At 40.8% G+C, this 19,206-nt stretch overlaps 2 protein-coding genes across 11 annotated transcripts in view; one reads left to right on the top strand and one right to left on the bottom strand.

Annotated features, from left to right (window-relative positions):
* The window catches only part of FNBP1L (formin binding protein 1 like), a 114,064-nt gene extending 110,130 nt beyond the window's left edge, over positions 1 to 3,934 (top strand). For 5 of the 7 annotated variants that reach the window (XM_038413061.2, XM_043490848.1, XM_038413058.2 and 2 more), the window contains one exon: positions 372 to 3,934. In XM_038413061.2, coding sequence (XP_038268989.1) covers positions 372 to 550 — 179 coding nt within the window. In that variant the 3' untranslated portion in view covers positions 551 to 3,934. The remainder of the gene's footprint in view (positions 1 to 371) is intronic. The other 2 variants (XM_038413062.2, XM_043490846.1) reach the window with 1 other exon arrangement.
* Positions 3,281 to 19,206, bottom strand: part of BCAR3 (BCAR3 adaptor protein, NSP family member) — a 96,325-nt gene continuing 80,399 nt past the window's right edge. For 3 of the 4 annotated variants that reach the window (XM_038414030.1, XM_038414035.1, XM_043490843.1), the window contains 7 exons: positions 18,668 to 18,768; positions 15,212 to 15,858; positions 12,757 to 12,872; positions 11,652 to 11,823; positions 10,218 to 10,329; positions 8,403 to 8,615; positions 6,015 to 6,623 (listed from right to left, as the gene is read on the bottom strand). In XM_038414030.1, the coding sequence (XP_038269958.1) occupies positions 6,445 to 6,623; positions 8,403 to 8,615; positions 10,218 to 10,329; positions 11,652 to 11,823; positions 12,757 to 12,872; positions 15,212 to 15,858; positions 18,668 to 18,768 (1,540 nt within the window). In that variant the 3' untranslated portion in view covers positions 6,015 to 6,444. Of the gene's footprint in view, positions 6,624 to 8,402; positions 8,616 to 10,217; positions 10,330 to 11,651; positions 11,824 to 12,756; positions 12,873 to 15,211; positions 15,859 to 18,667; positions 18,769 to 19,206 lie in introns of all 4 variants that reach the window. The other variant, XM_038414034.2, reaches the window with a different exon arrangement.

Genomic DNA, 19,206 nt, shown 5'->3' with positions numbered 1-19,206 from the left:
ATATTGTGCTTTTTTGATTTTAAAAAAGAGAACAAAAGACTGATGGATTATTTCTTACAAGAATCTTACATCCCTGTTCTTTGTTTTAAAAAAAAATATTAGCAGCAGCATTTAAGGTGATGAGAAGTATTCCATAGATCAGTTTAATTCTTTGGCAGAATACTACTTTTATATTGTTGTAACACAAATATTAGAAAAAAAAAACAGCTATTGGCATATATTCAGCTTTACAACATGAGACCAGATTTTTGTGTGCAAGCCTATGTTTGTCCATATGTTCCCTTCCATAGATTATCAGTACTTCCTGTTTATATAGATCTTACTTTTAAATCGTGTCTGAGCTGTGAGACTTTTTTTGTCTGTTTTCCCAGGTCACAATGAAGGCACTCTGGCAATGAAAGAAGGGGAGGTTTTGTACGTTATCGAGGAAGACAAAGGAGATGGATGGACAAGAGCTCGAAGACAAAATGGAGAAGAAGGCTATGTGCCAACATCATATATAGATGTAACTCTAGAGAAAAACAGTAAAGGTGCAGTAACTTATATATAACAACTAAGCTGGCAGCTTACTACTCTAGATTCCACAGGGAAAATACTGAATCACACAATTTCATAGAAAGTGTTAGGATATCTGAAGGCATCTGTGTGGTCTGTTGTTCACTGTGTGAGCTTGGCTAGAGACTTTTTTTTCCCCCCAGAGATGTTAGTACTAAAAGTAAAAAAAAAAAAAAAAAAAAAAAAAAAAAGTCTTAATTAAATTAAATTGCTCTGCAACATTTGCCTTATTTCTGCATTTATCTGTCTGAGGTCCTTTAGTGTTTTCATTTTACAAATCATTGGATCTGTTCCATTGATCAGGTCTTCTTGTTTTTATACTACTATTTTAAATCCATTTTTAATATTCATTTGCTTCAGAAAGTAATTTTGTTAAAATTCTGTCTGTACAATATACTTGAAAATAACCTCTGTTCCAAATTGCAATTTCTGAAAACCTCTTTAGGATCTATTGTTCCTGCATCAGCAACTTTAACTACCATATACTTAAAACTCCAAAACAAAAAATAAATAAGCCACTCTACAACTGACTGAGCTCAGTTACTGAAAGTGTTTATAATTGTTCTTGCTTTGTAAATATACTAGCAGCTTTCGTGTCATAAAAAGGAAAACATTTTCCTATTCTCAAAGGTAAAAAAGCACAATCTACTGAGGATGGTCCATTAAAGATAGAGAAAGTACAGTATGATGACCTACCCTTTTATTCTCCTTCCAGAAGCTATGAACTTAGAATGTTGTCTATTTGATACTACTTTGGCTTGGAAATGTTTTTGATGTTACTGTATGGTTAAAACATAAAATGTGTCTTTCTGAATTCCCATTCTCCTTTCCACTCTTGAAAAGCTCTTAGTCTCTTTTTTCTGAGTTCTAGTAAATGTTTTACATTCCCAGTATAAAGGATCTTGTACCATAGCTTTACATTTCATCACTTGTGGGTTAAAATTCAAACATTAGATCTACAACCATTTTCCTTACTTAATTTTAAATAATGAAGGATAGGAAGGTACATTGCACTAGTTTATTACTAAACAAATAGCTGTTCTGGAATGTATGTTGAGAATAAGCTTGAAAGGGCTTTTGCTTGCCTTCAGATGTGGTTAATTGTTCAGAGTTTAAATAGAATGGCTATTCTATAGCCATTTAGGATGGCTGATTAGAATTGAGAAGGCTTCTCTGTTTTCCAGATGCTTTCAATAACTCTGTTCTTTTCTTTTTCCTCTTGGACTGCAGGTTCCTGAAGCGGGTTTCTGAGAAAATGGGCGAGATGTTGAAGGAGGTTACATGCAGCTGCTTTTGGGGGAGGGCATTAGGCTGGGAGGACCAGCAAAAAAAGGGAAAAGCAAGTTGCATGAATGCATGCAGACATACATTTATTCACTAACATTCTTGGCATTTCCATACATAATTAAGAACATGTTACAAATTCTTAAATTTCTGAAAACTCCATTATGGCAGAATAGAAAGGCAACCAGATTTTAAATACTTCAGTCTTATGGTCCTAAGTTCTGAAAGATGTACAAACTGTTCATCAGTTTGTATTACATTTTGGCTGTCTCAGCTGTCTTCTTTTCCTATCCCATTTTAATTGGCAATTGGAACCCTGTCATTTGTCCACATCTGCCAGTGCCACCTCCATGCTCGCCCTAACCTCCTCCTGCATGTCTAGAATTGTCAGGCACCCCTGCATAACACTTTATTATTTCCATTGCTTCTCATTTTATTTTGCATTTGTAGCAAAACCACTTTTTTTAAATATTTCCAGCACTAAAGTTTTCATCCCAGTGTCCATGTGTGCTGCTATAACTATTCCAATGCAACCATCGTTACATTCCAGTTTTCTTGGCATTATAACTGATGTAAACCTTTATGTATTTATGTTGATTTGGGGAAAAGACTACATCTCAGCTCTAGCCCGATGCAGTCAAAAGATCTCCAAGAACTGTGGTTCATCTTCAGCACTTCAGTAGCCTATTGTGAGCACTGAAAACCCAGCATAACAACAAAGAGAATCGCCACTACAAGACAAATGACTGTTTTCAGAAGTCAACTGCTTGCCACTCAAATGCTGCCTTAAAACTAGAGAGTGCCTAAATCTGATGATTGCCAATGCTACCACTACAGTATCCCACAAAGGGCTTTGTGTCTCAGCTCAGTATGACCGCCTGTAACTCTTTCCAAAGTGCAGCAGCTGCTGAGGTAGCCAGGGTAGGTGTTTGTTTTCTAGAGCTCTACCTTAACATAATACATGGTGCATCATAAATTTTATGCATTGAAACTAAAGACATCTAAAAAAAAAAATTATGAAAACTCTGATTGTTTTTTAATTTTGGGTTATGAGGCTCCAGTGGTAGTCTGTTTTTAGCTGATGCTTCATTGTACGGACCAGTTGAAATTTGAGTGATACTTTGTAATGATCTATGTGCACTTTTACTTGTAAACAATTGACATTTGGATATGTTTATACGTGTAAATATAGCTGTCTGCAGTGCCCCTGTTGCTTATGGTATCTTTTCTCCCATTTGTGATTCTATTAATAAAATAAACCTTATCTGATTCAGTGGGGAACACTAGAATAGGGGACGTAGAGGGAGGGAGACTTGTATCATTTAAAGCTTCATAAGCCCAGCCACTTGCTGTTTGGGGAATGAGATATTTTCTCTTTCACAGGGTTTGAAGCAATACTTGGACACAGCAGTGCTGGATTCTTTTTACTTTTTTTTTTTTAAAATGAAAAATTCAGTGTTGTTAGAAATTGTACTACCAGTAATACTAAATCTGAGTGATTTCTTGTGTGGAAGTGTATTCCTTTGTTATGTATACCACTATTACACAGCTGACCTAGTGTATTACATTTGGGGGCTATTAAACTCAAGTTTAGATTTTTGGATATTGTATACAGGGTTATTTATATAAGGTGACATTATTCAATACTGACAAACTACATAATGTAGTTTTTTTTTTTAAAGTTAGAGAAGAGGTGGAAATGTGAGCTGATATTTTGGCTAAGAAGCCTTTGGTTTACGTGGCTAGAAGCCTCAGAGGTCACTGGTAACACTTCCTGGTAAAGAACTAACTGTTCTTTTCATGCTACTGTTTGTTTTTCTAAAAGTGGAATTTGCTTCCTTTGGAGGCAAATTGCTTTCATGAGGGATAGTGCAACCTGTATGAGGATTATTAAATATAGGGGGAAAATTTGTACTTGCACAGCTAGTTCTAACTCATTCTGAAATTTTGAACATGAATTGTCTTAATCTTACATTTTCCAGTAATTTTTAATCTTTTTGTGCACATCTTAATTTCTTAAATGTTAAATGCTTTGTTTAAAAATAGTGTTCTCTGTTGAGAATATTTTAATGGAATAAAAACTTTTCATGGTCAAGATAGCTTCCTTTTTGTCTTCTGTTACAAAACCATCCCTGTACATCTATTAAATTTTTTATACTGATACGTTAATAGAGGGCCACATTTTGTCACCCTTATGTACTTAGAGTGGTATGTTGCAAGTAGTTGCAGTGACTTCATTAGGCCTACTTGTGGCATGAGGAACAAAAGTGGCTGAATCTGGCTCTGTGTTGCTGAAATATATACAGGGCAGTGACTCTATATGCCACAAAGTGACTCTTGTGGCTATACTTTTATTTATATAACAATTTGTATTTGAAAGTTACATATCACAAGAAACACCCTCTGTGTATGTGTGTGTATATATTATGAGGTTTATGGTGCCAATAGCAAACCTGTCTTGAACATAAGCTTTTTTAACCTTTTTTTAAATGTGGCCATATCAGAGGCCTTCCCAACTGATTAAAGCATGAGTTTGCCATTTGATGGGACAGATTAAAATGTTTCTTTACTAAAATAGATTGCTCAATCTCAGGATTTATAGCATATGCCTCTCAAGGGTGTCTCAATTGCTTTCAAAGGCAATACACAGGAATATTTCTTCTCCCTCTCCGCAGGAGGGATTTTTAAGTTTTTACATGCATTGAGACATTAGTGCAATTCTTCTAGCTAGTCATCCACAATCTACCATAATCATATTAATGCCTCCCTCACACTACAGTAATTCATTATCACTGTGTTTCTATTTGGCTTTTGGTCCTATCATTTAAAATGCCAAAAAGGTCATTAACTTGCTTTCTTTAGCAAGTGGAGACAGTTAGTGTGCCAGGTAGTGGTCTCAGTGGAGGAGAGGGCCTGTTTGTGACTCGTATAGCGTGTGATTTACAAAAATGTCCAAAACTGCATTGCGCTTTGTTTATATTTAAGTGTGGCCCTGGAGCAGCACAGAGGTGATTTCCTTGTAATAACGTCAGTTATTAGTTTGCTTTTCCTCCTTAGTCCCCCTGTGGGCCCCCCCCCACACAATTATTTGGGGATTTGCATAATTAACTACAGGCAACAGTAATAAAATTACCTAGCTAACTTGAGTGCAGGGATTTGTGTAACACCACACACATTTCTAGTTCAGTGTAAGATTTTAATCAGCATCATAGCCTCAGTGACAAAAGTTGTGGTTATTTATTTTTCTTGATTGCTTAGAGGGGTCCTTATGAAAATCCAAGTAAATTAAATTTGACTGACTGTCATTTTTATCTATTATTTGAACTTCCTGAAATAATCCTAAAGCACTAGAGATGGTTTCTCTTGTAGAAGGCTGATTTCATTTGACCATTATAGATATTGCTATAAAAAATAGCAGAGGTATATTACTCTTACAGTGGAGATGAGGCTTCTGAGTAAGCCCTTTCTAGAATTTATCAATTTAAAAAACAGTTAAGAAAAACCTATTAGCAGCCAAGATCTACATTGCAGCCACAGCTGCACCTACTCTAATTTGCTGTCTCCACTATTTCATAAAATACCATCCAATATTGATGATTTATTACAGGTGAGCTTTTCTAGTATCTCCAGGACTAGTTCCTCAAAAACTTGAACTTCGCCATCGGATTATAAAGTTCCTCTTAATTCTATACAGCAGAGATTGATATATTAATCTAGCTACTACTTACTAACCTCTGTTTCTTCCTGTTTGCTGAAGAAGACCTGAGATACAGGTGCAAACCTGTAGCTGATGGTGAAGTTGAAGACATTTTAATTATCTTAGCTATTTGTTCTTCTCATCCCCTTGTTTGGGGTTTTTCCCCCCCACTCATTTCCAATGCATATGGCATAGTTTGTACTGGAGCCTGAACAACAAACCAGAACACTCTTGAATAGTATCTCGTGCATTACAAAGTCCAGAGTAACTTCTAAATACTATTTTCCTGGGAGACAAAAGGTATCAGCTCATGGGTGCAAGTGAAAGGAGATTGATTAGGGTAGAGTTTGAAATATTCTATCCCCCCAGTACCAGCCCTTCCCCCTGCCGGCCAGGAGAGTATAAAAAGCACATTTCCTTAACAGATCGCATTATTTCCTGTGATTGATTATAGTGTACAATGACCCACTGTACAGTATTTCACAAAGATATATTTTAATTCACAACTATGTACAGGTTCGTATTCATTAAGGAATATCATACAACTGGTATTTTCTAAAATACCTATCTCTTTTATTTACAGTACACTGTTTCATTATTGATAACATTAAGTAAAACACCCATAGTAATGACTAGCAGACATCAATAGACACTTTTGTAAATCACAAGAATACATTATGCAGACTATCTTAAATTTGACTGTTCAAGAAATTATTAAAATGACAGTTACATATTAAATAAATTCATTTAGAAATCAGTAGCTTTTAAACAATTCATAAATGTGCATTGTGCAATTTACAAGTCCCTAAAGATCCTGTGAATGCTAGAAGCTTGTACAGTGACAAATTGGCAATTTCTTTTAAATGGCAAACCTGAAGTAATCATATCTTAAGGGTCCATATGATATTTCATTGCTCTACCTGTTTCACTGGAGGAGGTTCTAATTTTCGGGAGAGTGCAGTTAAAATCTGGTTGAATTTCTCATATCTCTCTCTCTGATTAACTTGTGCTCCTTTGCTGCCCCATAACAATCTCATTTGAAATTCAGTCTTGAAGATCTCACTCATCTCATCATCTGGCTGAAAACCTAATGAGGAAAACAAAAAATGCATAACTGTGTATGACCTGAAGAAGAACTCAGTGGTTCAAAAGCTTGTCTCTCTCGAAATTGGTCCAATAAAAGATAATACCTCACCCACTTTGTCTAACCATCAAATCAGCTTTTACTTGATGATGGGGGGCGGGTTTAAGGTTACTGAACTTTTCCAAAAGTACATCTATGCTAAAATGTTAGGTTCTTTTTATACAATTGGCTTCATCTCCCAAATAAATATTTGGAGATATTAAAAAGCTGGGTAAATACTAAAAAACACTTCCATAGGCCATGCTGTGGGGACATGTAGATGACTTTGGTTTAATTAAAGATTAGCATAGGATATACTCAGAACCGAGGAAAACTTTGGCTCTTGATATTGCATAAAAAAGGTCAGACTATAGATTTTTAAGGCCAGAAGGGACCATTATGATCTCCTAAAGACTGTTAGATGAAGATGAGATGGTGTAATGGCAATTCCTGAAAAATGTAGGGCTCTCTGAGAGCATATATTTGCCTGCAATAACTTTTATTTTTAATTTCCCTGCACCAGCTGAAAATCTGTTTAGTGTGATTAATATTGCTCATAGTTATTGCAAACACACAAGTGGAGTCAGAATTTTTTTTTTTTTGCAGGCAAAATTTAATCACTTGAGCTGGAATTTTGTCAGATTGGTGGGGTTAATAGATACCTGTTTTGAAGAGTTCTATGGGCTCTTTAATGACAAGGGTCTCAGTTTTATGGCACTTCCAGGAGTACAGAATCCCTGAAAACCATGCTGGGTCTTTGCTTCTTGAGTCAGAAGGTAGAATACCATATACTGAACCACCTGCTTCCCTTGCAAGTCTTCTAGCCATGTACTAAGCCACATTGACCGATCTTAAATTATATGAATGGCTACAAATTGTCATCAGCTCCTTATGTTGAGAGTCCTCTAAGCTTCTTAGGTGCATATTTACTTAAAAGGACAATGGCTCTGACTTAAATGTGCTTAGCAAAAAAAAAAAAAAAAGCATATAGTGCAATTGCATTACCATGCTGCTAACTGGATAAATACAAAATGACTGTTTAACTAGAGCCAGCCTGATGATTCACTTTATTCGGCTACCGTGGCCTGGAAGAGACTTTGATTTAGGAGAATCTCAGCCTTGTGAGAGGAGAGAAGAATGTATTTCTTGCAGCAATTCCTTGTCCACTTAAGTGGAGACCTTCTCAAAGATATTCACAGTTCTGTACAACAAGAGTTCCTACAGAAGATGGGTTAGGAGGGTATGAGCTAGTGACAAAACTTCAGTTAACGGAGAGTCAGACACAAACGGAATGTAGAGGATTTTCTTTAGAGAGAATGTAACAGCTAATACAGAGACTGATTCACTAACAAAAAGCAATAAGAAGCCATGTAGGTTTAACGTGGAAATACTCCTTTTCATACAGTATGTTTCCTTCTGTAGGGCATCCTGCTGAGAGTTGCACACAGTAGCTGTAGCATCATGCCCTCAGACTAATCCAGTTGAGAGGGGGAGACAGGACAAAGGCAAATTCCTGGTCAATTTACATTTTAACTTTTCTCAGATTTCCCAGTTGCTGAAGAAAAAGCCTGTACCAGATTTGCTAAGCTGTTATTTCAGTTACTAATAAGAGCCTAGACTCTTGGGAGAATATGTAGTATCTCTTCATTACTTTAACAAACCACCTCTCACATTCTGCTCACTCTGAGAAATACTGAACTGGTGAAACGTGCAGCAAGATTTTACTCCTGCCAGTGTCCCTACCTTCCAGTATCCTTTCCGCAGTCATTCTGTACATGTCAGCATTTTGTGCTATAAAACGGGCTGTGGCTAAATGCTTGAGCATTATTTCACAGCTTTGGTCAGTGTTTTCCCACAGGTCCATCCCATCAAAAATGACAATCTGTCGCTCCATCAAGGTAACCGAGGGCATCAGCAGGGGCACGGTTATGTTGTTTTGTTGAGTGCACACAGTCTCTGGAAGAGATGCAACACAGCCAGTCAACAATCATAAATCCTGCTAATTTACAAGCTAATTATAGTACAACATTCTTTCCTAAACCAGTTACAAATAGGATTTGTTTTGAGTATTTTTCCCTTCCATAATATGCTTCTGTAATCCTTCAAATTAGCATCCTCACTATTCATCCCTTCCCCCCAGCTTCCAGTTAATATCCTGATAAATCTAGAATCTACTGAAATGCTGCAAAATTGCATCTGGTTGAGGGCAGGGCAATAGCTTGCATCCCATCTATGTTCTCTGCTGAAGTATTAGGAATTGAAGACTAGATCCACACAGGAATTGAAGTGCATCAGTGCCACTTTAGACACTTAGGTTCAAAATTCAGATCTTCAAAACCCCTCTTAGTTGCCACCTTATCCTGAAGGTGCATAAAGTCCTTTGGTGCCTAAGTTTCTGCCATTAAAGTTTCTGCCTGTGAGCATGTGCACAGCTACTTAAGTCCTGATGCAGGCAGGATGTACAAACCAGGCATTCAGCTCCTGCTCCTCTTGGAATGTGGATGCAGCAGGCATGAGTCTGAAATGGGAGCAACAGCAGCAGCAGCTACACATGGCTAGGAGTTTATGGGGCTCTGAGCCTTCCCACAAGTAGAAGCAGCAGCACCCCCGTGACTTGACAGGGCCAGAAGAATTAGCTCAGGTGAAAGACCCTGATCCGCTTCCTTCCTTCTGCATGAAGATTGGTTTCCCCTGCTGCTTCCCTCTCACTGCCAGGATGCAGAGTGAGTAAGGGTATGGCTACATTGCAATCAAAAGCTCATGCAGACATACCTGAGCTAGTTCTGATCTAGCTACCTTGACTGGCAATAACAGTGAAGCTGCTGCAGCAGCACAGGTGACAACAGGGGCTGGCTGCTCTAATAAATATTCTGGGTCCCCAGTGGGCTTGTAGAGCTAGCTTGGGCGTGTCTACACAGGCTGCAGTCTCACTTCTGCCTGCAATGTAGACATATAGGAATCTGCCACACCACCGCTCTTCCTCCTTTGCAGGAGGAAAGAGAGGCTCTGCACAGATTTGCTTTCTACTCGTCAGAATCCTGGTGAAGCAGAAGGGCCTTGTCAGTCCCCTGCCCTCCTCGCACTCCATAGTGGGTGTGGGGAGGGGAGATGCTGGGAGCACAAGGGATGTTACACTCTGGTTTGGCTACTTGCAGATATGGACTCCTCTGATTTATTCATCCCTGTGCCGTGTTCCATCACACACAACGATGCAGTGTCACTTCAGCGCATGATCACATATAGCCACCAGAATGAGTGAAATGCCCCTTCTGTACTGATCTACTATACTCATCGGGCTTGTCTGAGGCAGTCGTACAGCCTGCCTGTTCTGTGCTATGGGAGTTGAAGGCATTCACAAACTAGTGGGTAGGACTATGCTTAACTGACTCCATATCTGCATATGTCTGTTATTACATTAATGGAGAGAGGAAGCAAGTTAAAGACTGAAAATCTGTCATTTGAAGTAAAGGACTTAGTCTGGTTCCCTTAATGAAAACAAATATGGTGAAGGCCAGTGTCACACACGTCTGGCTGCAATCCCATGTGCTACACACTCACCTCTCCCTTCATGCAGAGCTTTGCTGAACGGCTTCAACTGCTTTTCATATGTAATGGCAGTTTGGGTGTAGTGGTGCCGTAAAGCGACCCATGTTTGTTCCAACCTTGCGATCTGTTCAGATGCAAAGAAGAGAGTCCTATTTTCATTTTGCAACAATTCTTATGTAAAGCCACTAAGCTGCTTCTGGCAGACCCCAGAGGGTTAATTCGGTTTGGTCTGAATCATAATAATATGATACCATCTTTTGTTTAAGCTTATGCAGCAGTTTGCCTCTTCCACTGGATCCTGACATTAATAAATAATAATACCTTGATACAACTTAATACCACTGAATAAAACATCCTAGTATTTAGGCAAAATAATTGTGTGCTCCTTGGGAAAAAAGCCACAACCCAATGTTCTATTCCCATGAAGTGGCCCTTTCCGGTCATCTAGGACAAGTTTCAAATCACCACAGGCCAAAATACAGCTAACAAATTCCTCTCACTCAAAAATTAAAGCAACATTCCTGGTGCCACATCTGGCAATCTCTCGTTGCAACTACTGTCTCACTCTCCTTGTGTAGTAGTAAACTTTCAGCCAAGCATTTAGCTGATGCAATAACAGCATGTTTCTCTGCTGAGTGATTTTAAAAGGGCCCTAAATTTAGTTTTATGTCAGGGGGGAAAACATCAGGGTTTTTTTGTTGTTTTTTTTACTGGATTGACAAATAAATAATTGCTGTACCATGTCCATTTGCACACAACAAATGCACATTTCTTTGTTTACAGACCAGCTATTCTAAATACTCTGTGTTTCTAAAGCTGTTATTCAAGGATTAGATATGAGAACTGCCTCCCAACTGGCATGTGTGATTGGAAAATTTTGTTTAGATAAATGTTACTAGCTGAATTCAGATAATATCTATTCTTTTGGTATTTAGGGTTTTTACTGCTGGTTGCTCAACATTCTCTCATCAAAGTGTTAATCTCAAAAGGTCATCTATACCCTGCAGGATCATAAAAAAAGCTTTCACCAAAGAGCATAATAAAGATATAGTAAAAAAGAGGCAAATTTCTGTAATTGCAAAAAATAGTTATTTGTTTCATTACAAATTTGTTTTTGTTTTTTTTAATAGTACAGAAGAAATGTCTTGATGCTATCAGACCCGCCTTGCTTTAAAATAAACAGACCATTCTTCTATAAAGCAAAGTTTTCTTCTAGTCCTGGCATTGACTGGAATGAGATTGTTACGATTAAAAGTATTGTAAGTTCATAATGGCTAAACATATCTTAGTTCTTATGACCATCTGTCTGTCTACATGGCGATGGGCCTTCTATAATGCCCATTCCTGTCACCTCTAAGCATTTGTCTAAGGGCTTTAAAATGTTGAAAAAAAATTAACTAATGAAAATTAAACTCTTTGAATACCATAAAGGGAACCTTGTTTTACCTGTGGCATTTCAAGTGCTTTCATGACAGCAGAGAACGCGTACAAGTCCCCCAGGGAGTCCTTCAGTTCCACGGCTACCTGGATGATCCTGTTTAAGGTTGCAGTCCTCTCTTCTAAGTTTCCTGTGCAGCCCAAAATATCCACAGCTATTCCGATTGCCATGGTGTTGTGCCTAGAGAGAAGCAAGTCAGTGATGTCTAGAGTAAACTATTGAAATGATAAGATATGATCAGATAACAAAGGCAATGCTTAAAAGACCTTAATGTCCCTAGACAGGATTAAATGGATGTTACTGACAATGCTGCTGTTACATGGAGCTCAGTGACAATGGTATGTTTATGTGATATAGACTATATATTGGAGGCTTCAGGGAACAGATCTGCCCTTATGTTATTGCACACCTGTGATGGGGTATCCACCCCACACAGTTCCTGAAGGGGTAAGGTGGCTAAGTAAGCCACTTAGACTGCACCTAGAGGAAGAGCCGGGGAGCAAGGATTAACGACAAGAGGCTCAGCTGGACAGGAACAGGTGGGGCCTGTACTAAGCCCAGGAACAAAGAAAAGAGCAGCAAGGGGAAGTAGTTTGCAGTCACTGCCTGGGACAAGGGAGGTGTGTTTGGGGCAAAGAGATAGGTAACCTGCAGTTACTCCCTGGGAGGAGGGAGTTTGGGCTGGTAAACCCAGGGAAGGAGGAGAGCCAGAGAGCTAGGAAAGACTCAGGGGAAAAGCAGCAAGAAATAAGATAGGGCAGACCTTGGATGCTGAAGAGAGGGCCCCAGAGCTGGAACCTGGAGCAGAGGGAGGGCTCAGGTTCCCCTACCAGAATCAGATTCTTAATACCTGTTTTTTTCCTCCAAGCACTCCCTCCATGGAGTTGCCTGATGATCTCCAGGAGTCCTCCTGAGCACAAAGCTGTACAATAACTCTGTGTCCCAATAAATTGCCTCTCAGTGGATTTCAACATAGTATACAAAACTGTAAAGTGTTTATTGGGGAAGGAGTGTGTGTCTACCTGGAGATGTAAGACACACCAATACCAAAAACAGACTGATATTCTAGCCAAGTGTCACAGAACTGAAGCACAATGTAACAAGAATGTATACCTTTCAATTATGTCCAAGCGCAATTGGTGTCCATAGGGCAATGTAATGAGCTCCAGACCTGAGCTCACTCCCATCCTCCTCCTCATCTCTTCAGAGACCTCTAGTATCCTAGCAACCTGTCAAGTGCAAGAGTTCACACACACTGATCCGGGAAGTTGACTTATTTAAGAAAAGGAGGAGTTTGATTCCTTCCTAGTGTTACTCTAACTCGCTGTACAGCTGGAACACTAATATAAAGCAATTTAAAAATATCCCCGTTAAACAGAAACATGCTGAGTACATTAAACACAATGAGGTTTTGTGCAGAACTTAGAAATGCTTTCCTTTAGTGAGACAAGTATATGAAAACAAATAAGAATTATGGCCAAGAAATAAGGACTAATTCTTTGATCTGGTTTTTAAAAACAACAACAGAAAACAAGCAGCATCATAAGGAGATTTTCTTCCAGAGAAGAGAGCTGTAGGGTTTGTGTCAAACCCACAACAGATCTGATCAAGCACTCTACCAAAAGCAAATCCCCACACATCCAACAAAAGCACCGAGTGGTTTTGTGGCTTGATCTTTGCTCTGACACTAATGCTCTGTGGCCAAGATACTTAACCTCTTTGCCTCACTATCCTTATCTGTAAAATAGGGATAATACTGTAACCGTGCTGCTTCTCCAGGCCACAGGACTCTTGTGAGGATGAATTAATGTACACAAAGCGTTCTGAATTTGGAAAGGACTATGTGAGTGCTTCATGTCTAACAGTAATTCATACAAAAAAGCCTCTATTTTCCCTCCCTACTGCATTAGTCCTTGCCTTTCAAATACATAATGATTATTTGCAATTTGCTACATCTATAAGAACTATTAATCTGTATTAATCTCAATAATGCTCATATTATCTAATGAAATACTTATGGGTATTGTTTTAATGTTCATATGCTGACAAATTTCTAATCTAATCTGCCTCTCTATCATCATAGCATCTAAGTTCCAACCTTTATCTGCAGGACTGTATTAAGGCAATATGAGGCCTTAGGCACACCATGACACTGGGTACCCAATGGCTTTACCCCCCAGATGATCCCCATTCCCTCCCAGAGAGACAGGAGTGGTGGCAGAGGGCCTCATGGAGAGGCCAGGGTTAATCTGTTTAGGTGAATAGATCAGAACCACTGCTCATCTCCTCCTGCCATACATAGTTCCCTACTTGAGTGGAGTTAGTGTGTGCCACAAGATCTGGGAGTTAACAGCCCATTGAGATGAATGGGACAGTTTCTCCTCTCACAGCTATTGTTCCAGGCTTTCTACAGACAAGCAGACGTCACTACCTCGGTTACACCTGGTAAACGTTTGAGTGTTCCCTCACAATTCTGAGGGCTACAAACTTTATTTTTTAAATGAAAGCTGAGATTCTGATGTAATCAGACTTCAGGAGCTGGGGTCCTATACACAAATCTATAGTGTGCAGGCTTTAATCTGGCCCTGTTTGTATGCAAATCTGTTGCAATACTTTAGAATTCGGTGATACCAATAGTATATGACCAATTCCAAACAAATGGCAATCGTTCAATCCCAGCAGCACAGGCAGAGAACAAGCTGTCATTTCAGGTTGCATCTAAATTAGTTCGATAATCACAGGATCAGGGGGGAAAGCAAGATCGAAAGAGAATGCATAGGCACTTTGATAGGGTCAAACTGAGCTTGAATTTCTCTCTTCTTTTTTCCATGTTGCTGATTCCAGGAATCGCTGCTCAAAAATTTGCCAGTATAACCAAGCCTTCCTCCTTGTAAAAATATCTGTGTGCTTCTGGTGCTTACCAAGGTGTGCAATAGAGGGTACAAATGGCATGTGAGAAGAGAACTACATCTAAAGGCTCTGCAGCCCCCTTCCACTACCTCTCATCCCGTCAAGGCCCAAAGACCCAAACAAGGGTTAGAAGTGCAGTATTCAGCCAGGAAGCTATAACAGATTGTATTCTGTTCAGGTTCTTAGCTCATGCCCACCATTTTGGTATCTGAGTGCCTTCCAGTAACATGAGCAATGTGTGGTGTCCTCGTTCTCTGATATGGGATTCATTCCTTCAGAATAAATACCATTTTTCCTAATCTCAGTTTCATAATTCAGCTTTTCTGCTGTAAATAAATCTACAACTAACGAAGAAAACATCAAATTTGTGTGGAATGGAGGGAAATATAGCTCTAAAATTAGGGACAACTAAGAGGGATTTTTTGTCCAGAGACAAATTTGTAATCATTCTTCCTAGGCTAAAAGCTCTTTTCCAACCCTACCCCTTGACAAATCCCTCCAAGTCCCCCAAGTAAATATATACATTACCTTAGTCCCAGATCTCTCCTTTAATTCTTTCAAAGCTCTGTTTTAAAAAAGTTTAATCTGGCAGGGTATCCAGTGACATGCAGAAAAGTTAATTCTCTTTACAATTATTAAAAACCAAATAATCAATTACCTTGCAGTCCATTCTAAGCATATGCCGGGCAATAATCTTTGGATTGCTGTTGGTGAATAGCTCCTTAACTCTTTTTAACATTGGTGTTTCAAGTGGCTTGTTTTCAGGAGGAAGAAGTTTGGATTCAAAATCATTTGGTTTAAAACTGGATACTGTCTCAAGAACAGGTGCTACAAACAGGCTGCCTTCTTCAGCCATCTCAGACCAAGCTGCTAATGGATCCATTGAGCTCTGTAAGGCATCATCTTCATGGATCAGATAACTTGTTTCAGAGTTCCTGAATGAGAGCAATCCATTCTCTTTAGCTATCAGATGCTCCACATAGCTGCTCTTCTGAGACAGAGGTTGCTGTGTTGCTCCACGGTCTATGGAAGTGGCAGGGTTTAATTCACAGTAGTGTGCCTCTGAACTGTGCCAAGCTAAAGGAGACTGAGGTTGCCTCAGCAAGGGCACTTTGTTGGGTTTAGGTGGAGGCTTGGGACAGAGCTGGCTGTCTGATCCTCTAAGAGCTTCTCCTACTGGCGACTCGGAAGCGACCCTCCGAACTACTGTGGGGCTTAGAGTAGGTTCACTGCCTGTTCTAAATGCAGGGGAATTTGACCATGGGCTTGTATCTATTTCAGGTAACTGAGATGGATGCCTTGAACCTGTAGGTGAAGAACAGAATCATTTTGTATGATGTAATAATAGCATCTAAGGCAAAACTACACATAATCCTGAGATACACTTTACAGTTCTTTTTTGTTGCTGTCGTTGTTTACTAGGGGAAGTGTTTCAGATCATGTAAATTTTTCATTCTGTCAAACACTGTTTAAAACGTATATTTTAAGAGATGAGCTACCAAGCAGATCCTCACAAAATCCCAGATACAGAGAGCAGCTGGGCTGTAATGTCACCCTGTGGTAACACTGACAATAACCCACATCCCCACAGCACACAAAGGCTGTACAGTCAGAGCTGGAAAGTCCTGGCTTGGAATGGGAGCGAGTTTGTAACTTGATCTGCCAGATAAAAATGGAATCTTATCACGATGCTTGTGAGTCATTTTTAAGAATGACATGTTTTGAAAAGAAAGAAAAACTTCCTTAAAGTGGAGTCTGGGCATGTAGTGAGGTATGAAAAGAATGAACTTCAGGGATTCTATTTCTGTAACCCTAAAAGACAGTTGACTCAAATCTGGGGGAACGTGTGTACACTGAAATATTTACACACATAGGCCCCATCCTGCAGTTATCACACAGGCAAACATCCCATTGACATCAAATGAGGACTGGCTGCAGGATTCTTAAGACCAGAAGCAGGCAGCCCCTGAACTCCCGGCCGGGGAGGCTAGCCCCCGGCCCCTCCCCCACTGTCCCCCCTCCCCTGCAGCCTCAGCACAACATGATGCCAGCGCTCTGGCCCACCGCTCCTGCTGGGCAGTGCGGTGGCAGCGTGGCTGGCTCTGGCTGGGTGGCAGGGCTTTCCTGCTCTGAGCAGCATGGTAAGGGGGGAGATGGATAAGGGGCAAGGGGTTCCGGGGGGCAGTCAGGGGACCGGGGGCAGTTGGATGGGGCAGAGGTTCTGGGAGGGGGCAGTCAGGGGACAGAGGGGTTTGGATAGGCATGGGAGTCCCGGGGGAGCCTGTCTGGGGGCACAGGTGTGAATAGGGATTGGGGCAGTCGGGGACAGGGAGTGGGAGGGTTGGATAGGGGGTGGGGTCCCGGGGGTGCCTGTCTGGAGGCACGGGTGCGGATAGGGTCGGGGCAGTCAGGGGACAGGGAGAAGGGGGGTGGGGGTTGGATAGGGGATGGGATCCTGAGGGGTGGTTAGGGGCCAGGGTCCCGGGAGGGGGTAGTCAGGGGACATGGAGCATTGGATGGGTTGCGGTTTCTGAGGAGGGCGGGAAGTGGGAGGGGGCGGATTGGGGGTGAGGGCCAGGCTCTTTGGGGAAGCACAGCCTTCCCTACCCGACCCTCCATACAGTTTCGCACCCCGATGTAGCCCTCGAGCCAAAAAGTTTGCCCACTCCTGCTTCAGACAGAAATTCCCAAACTGTGGCCCACGGACAACTTGCTGGTTGTCTGCAGAGAGCTGACTGATTACATCATACTTCTCATTACCCCAACTGCTACATTGCATTAAAGACCCCCCAGACTGTAAGGTCTCCAGAGTAGCAACTGTCTCCTACTATATGTCTGCATGGTGTCTAGCCACCATCATAATATAAATAAATACATAAATCACACATGAAATATTTTCCTAATTTTACTTTTCAGGGTAATTGCTATAGTTACTACATAAATGTTATTGCAATCGTGAATGGGCGGAAGGCAGTTCATCCGATCACAAATGGGAGGGAAAGCAGTTTGTTCAATTATGTCTGGGAGTACGATGGAGGAAGAGATGCTCATGACTAGACAATCTCTCTCTATTAAGGTGCGGGCCACACACCACAGAAATGTTTGAGAACGCCTGCCTTTAGAAATCAGTTTAAAATCCACAACACCCATTTCATTTTATTTTATTTTTTAAACAGATTTAGTGCTCTAGAAAAGTTCAAGATTGACCACCTTGGAAATCAAAGGCCAGAATTTATCCACAGGGCTACTCACAACCTCAGCACTAGCTTCCTCACACAGTGGTCCTGTTTGGCATATAAGGGGGTGCCCTTACAATTTTCCCCTCTAGGTGTAGCTTGGAGGGTAGGTGGGGGGGGAGGTAAGCAAAATTTCTCTGACAATTGAGCAACTGCTAGTAAGTCTTCTATCAGTGGGGTAACGCGAATAAAACTGATCACATTCTGGAAAATTTCATATTGCTGCCGCCCAGGAAAGTTACATGGGGCAGCAGCCGACTTGTGATATAAGCAGAAAGAGGAAGAGCAAAGGGGGATCAGAGGAACAGAGTGTACAGCTGCCCCACTTCCTCTTCCCCAACCACCAGCAGTAGCAAGTGGTGGAAAATAGCAGAGTACTGATTCTGCATTAGCTGCCTTACCTGAGTAACAGCAGCGAAACATACCAGATTGCATCAGGTTTACCACAGCTGCTCAAGCAGCTATGGGCAGGATGGTATCAGTGAAACTGTTGAGGGCTTGTAAAACTCTGGAGTTGAGATGGGTGACGCTGCCAAGAAGTGGACCTATTAGTGCCAATCATGATCATCATTTTTGTGATGTGTAAACCTAGGCACTAGGGTGCCATACCAAGCTGATGGGTGCCTTCTAAATAGAGTACTTGACTCTAGTTATTATAATGAGCCTATCAACTCCATTTCCATGGGCCACTGAACAGTCATCAGATGCTAACTGTATTCAGTACCCTCACACTTGAGACCGTGAATTTCATGTGGGCTCCAGTCTCTGAAAATCTCTAGCATTTTAAAACGTAACCTGAAGACAGGGAGGGTAGAAGGCTGACTGCTTGCTGGCATGCATCTTCTAAGGAGTTATTAGAAATCTGCCTACAGACATACCTATTGGCAGGTAGCTTTCCGACTGGTGAGCCTTTAGGGAGAATCTTTTCTCCTGGACATGATCCAAACTAGCTGGCTGGCTACCACTTTTTTCTTTGTTTCTGAGGGGGAAAAAAGCCAACACAACAATATATCATTAAAGTGCAGTAGGACACTTAACATACAGGACCAACCTTCAGTTGTGCCAGGACTAAGGAGAGTCCTCAGCTTCCCACTTACAGCCACTTAAAGGGGCCTTAGTACGGGTGAAGATCTGGTACTGAGAGTTATTGCTTTGTGCAACATGGCAACAAGTCTGTAATCGTACAACATGGCAAGGCAGAAATTAATGCTTTATAGGTTCTCAACCTTTTGCATGCTGTGACCCCCTCTTACAGCAGAGGAAAGATTTGTGACTCCTTTTCTCTCCTAGCCATACAGGAAGGGAGGAGGATTGTGTCCCCTGATTGGAGTGTGTGTCACAACCCTCAGGTTAAGAACCCATTCTCTAACACAGTGATACTCAGACCTCAGTGGTTCAGGAGCCAAATTATCAATCA

This window comes from Dermochelys coriacea, chromosome 8, assembly GCF_009764565.3.
Source record: "Dermochelys coriacea isolate rDerCor1 chromosome 8, rDerCor1.pri.v4, whole genome shotgun sequence".
NCBI classification, from domain to species: Eukaryota; Metazoa; Chordata; order Testudines; family Dermochelyidae; genus Dermochelys; species Dermochelys coriacea.
Note: the sequence above shows the minus strand (reverse complement) of the source record. Positions and strands in the feature narration are given on the sequence as shown.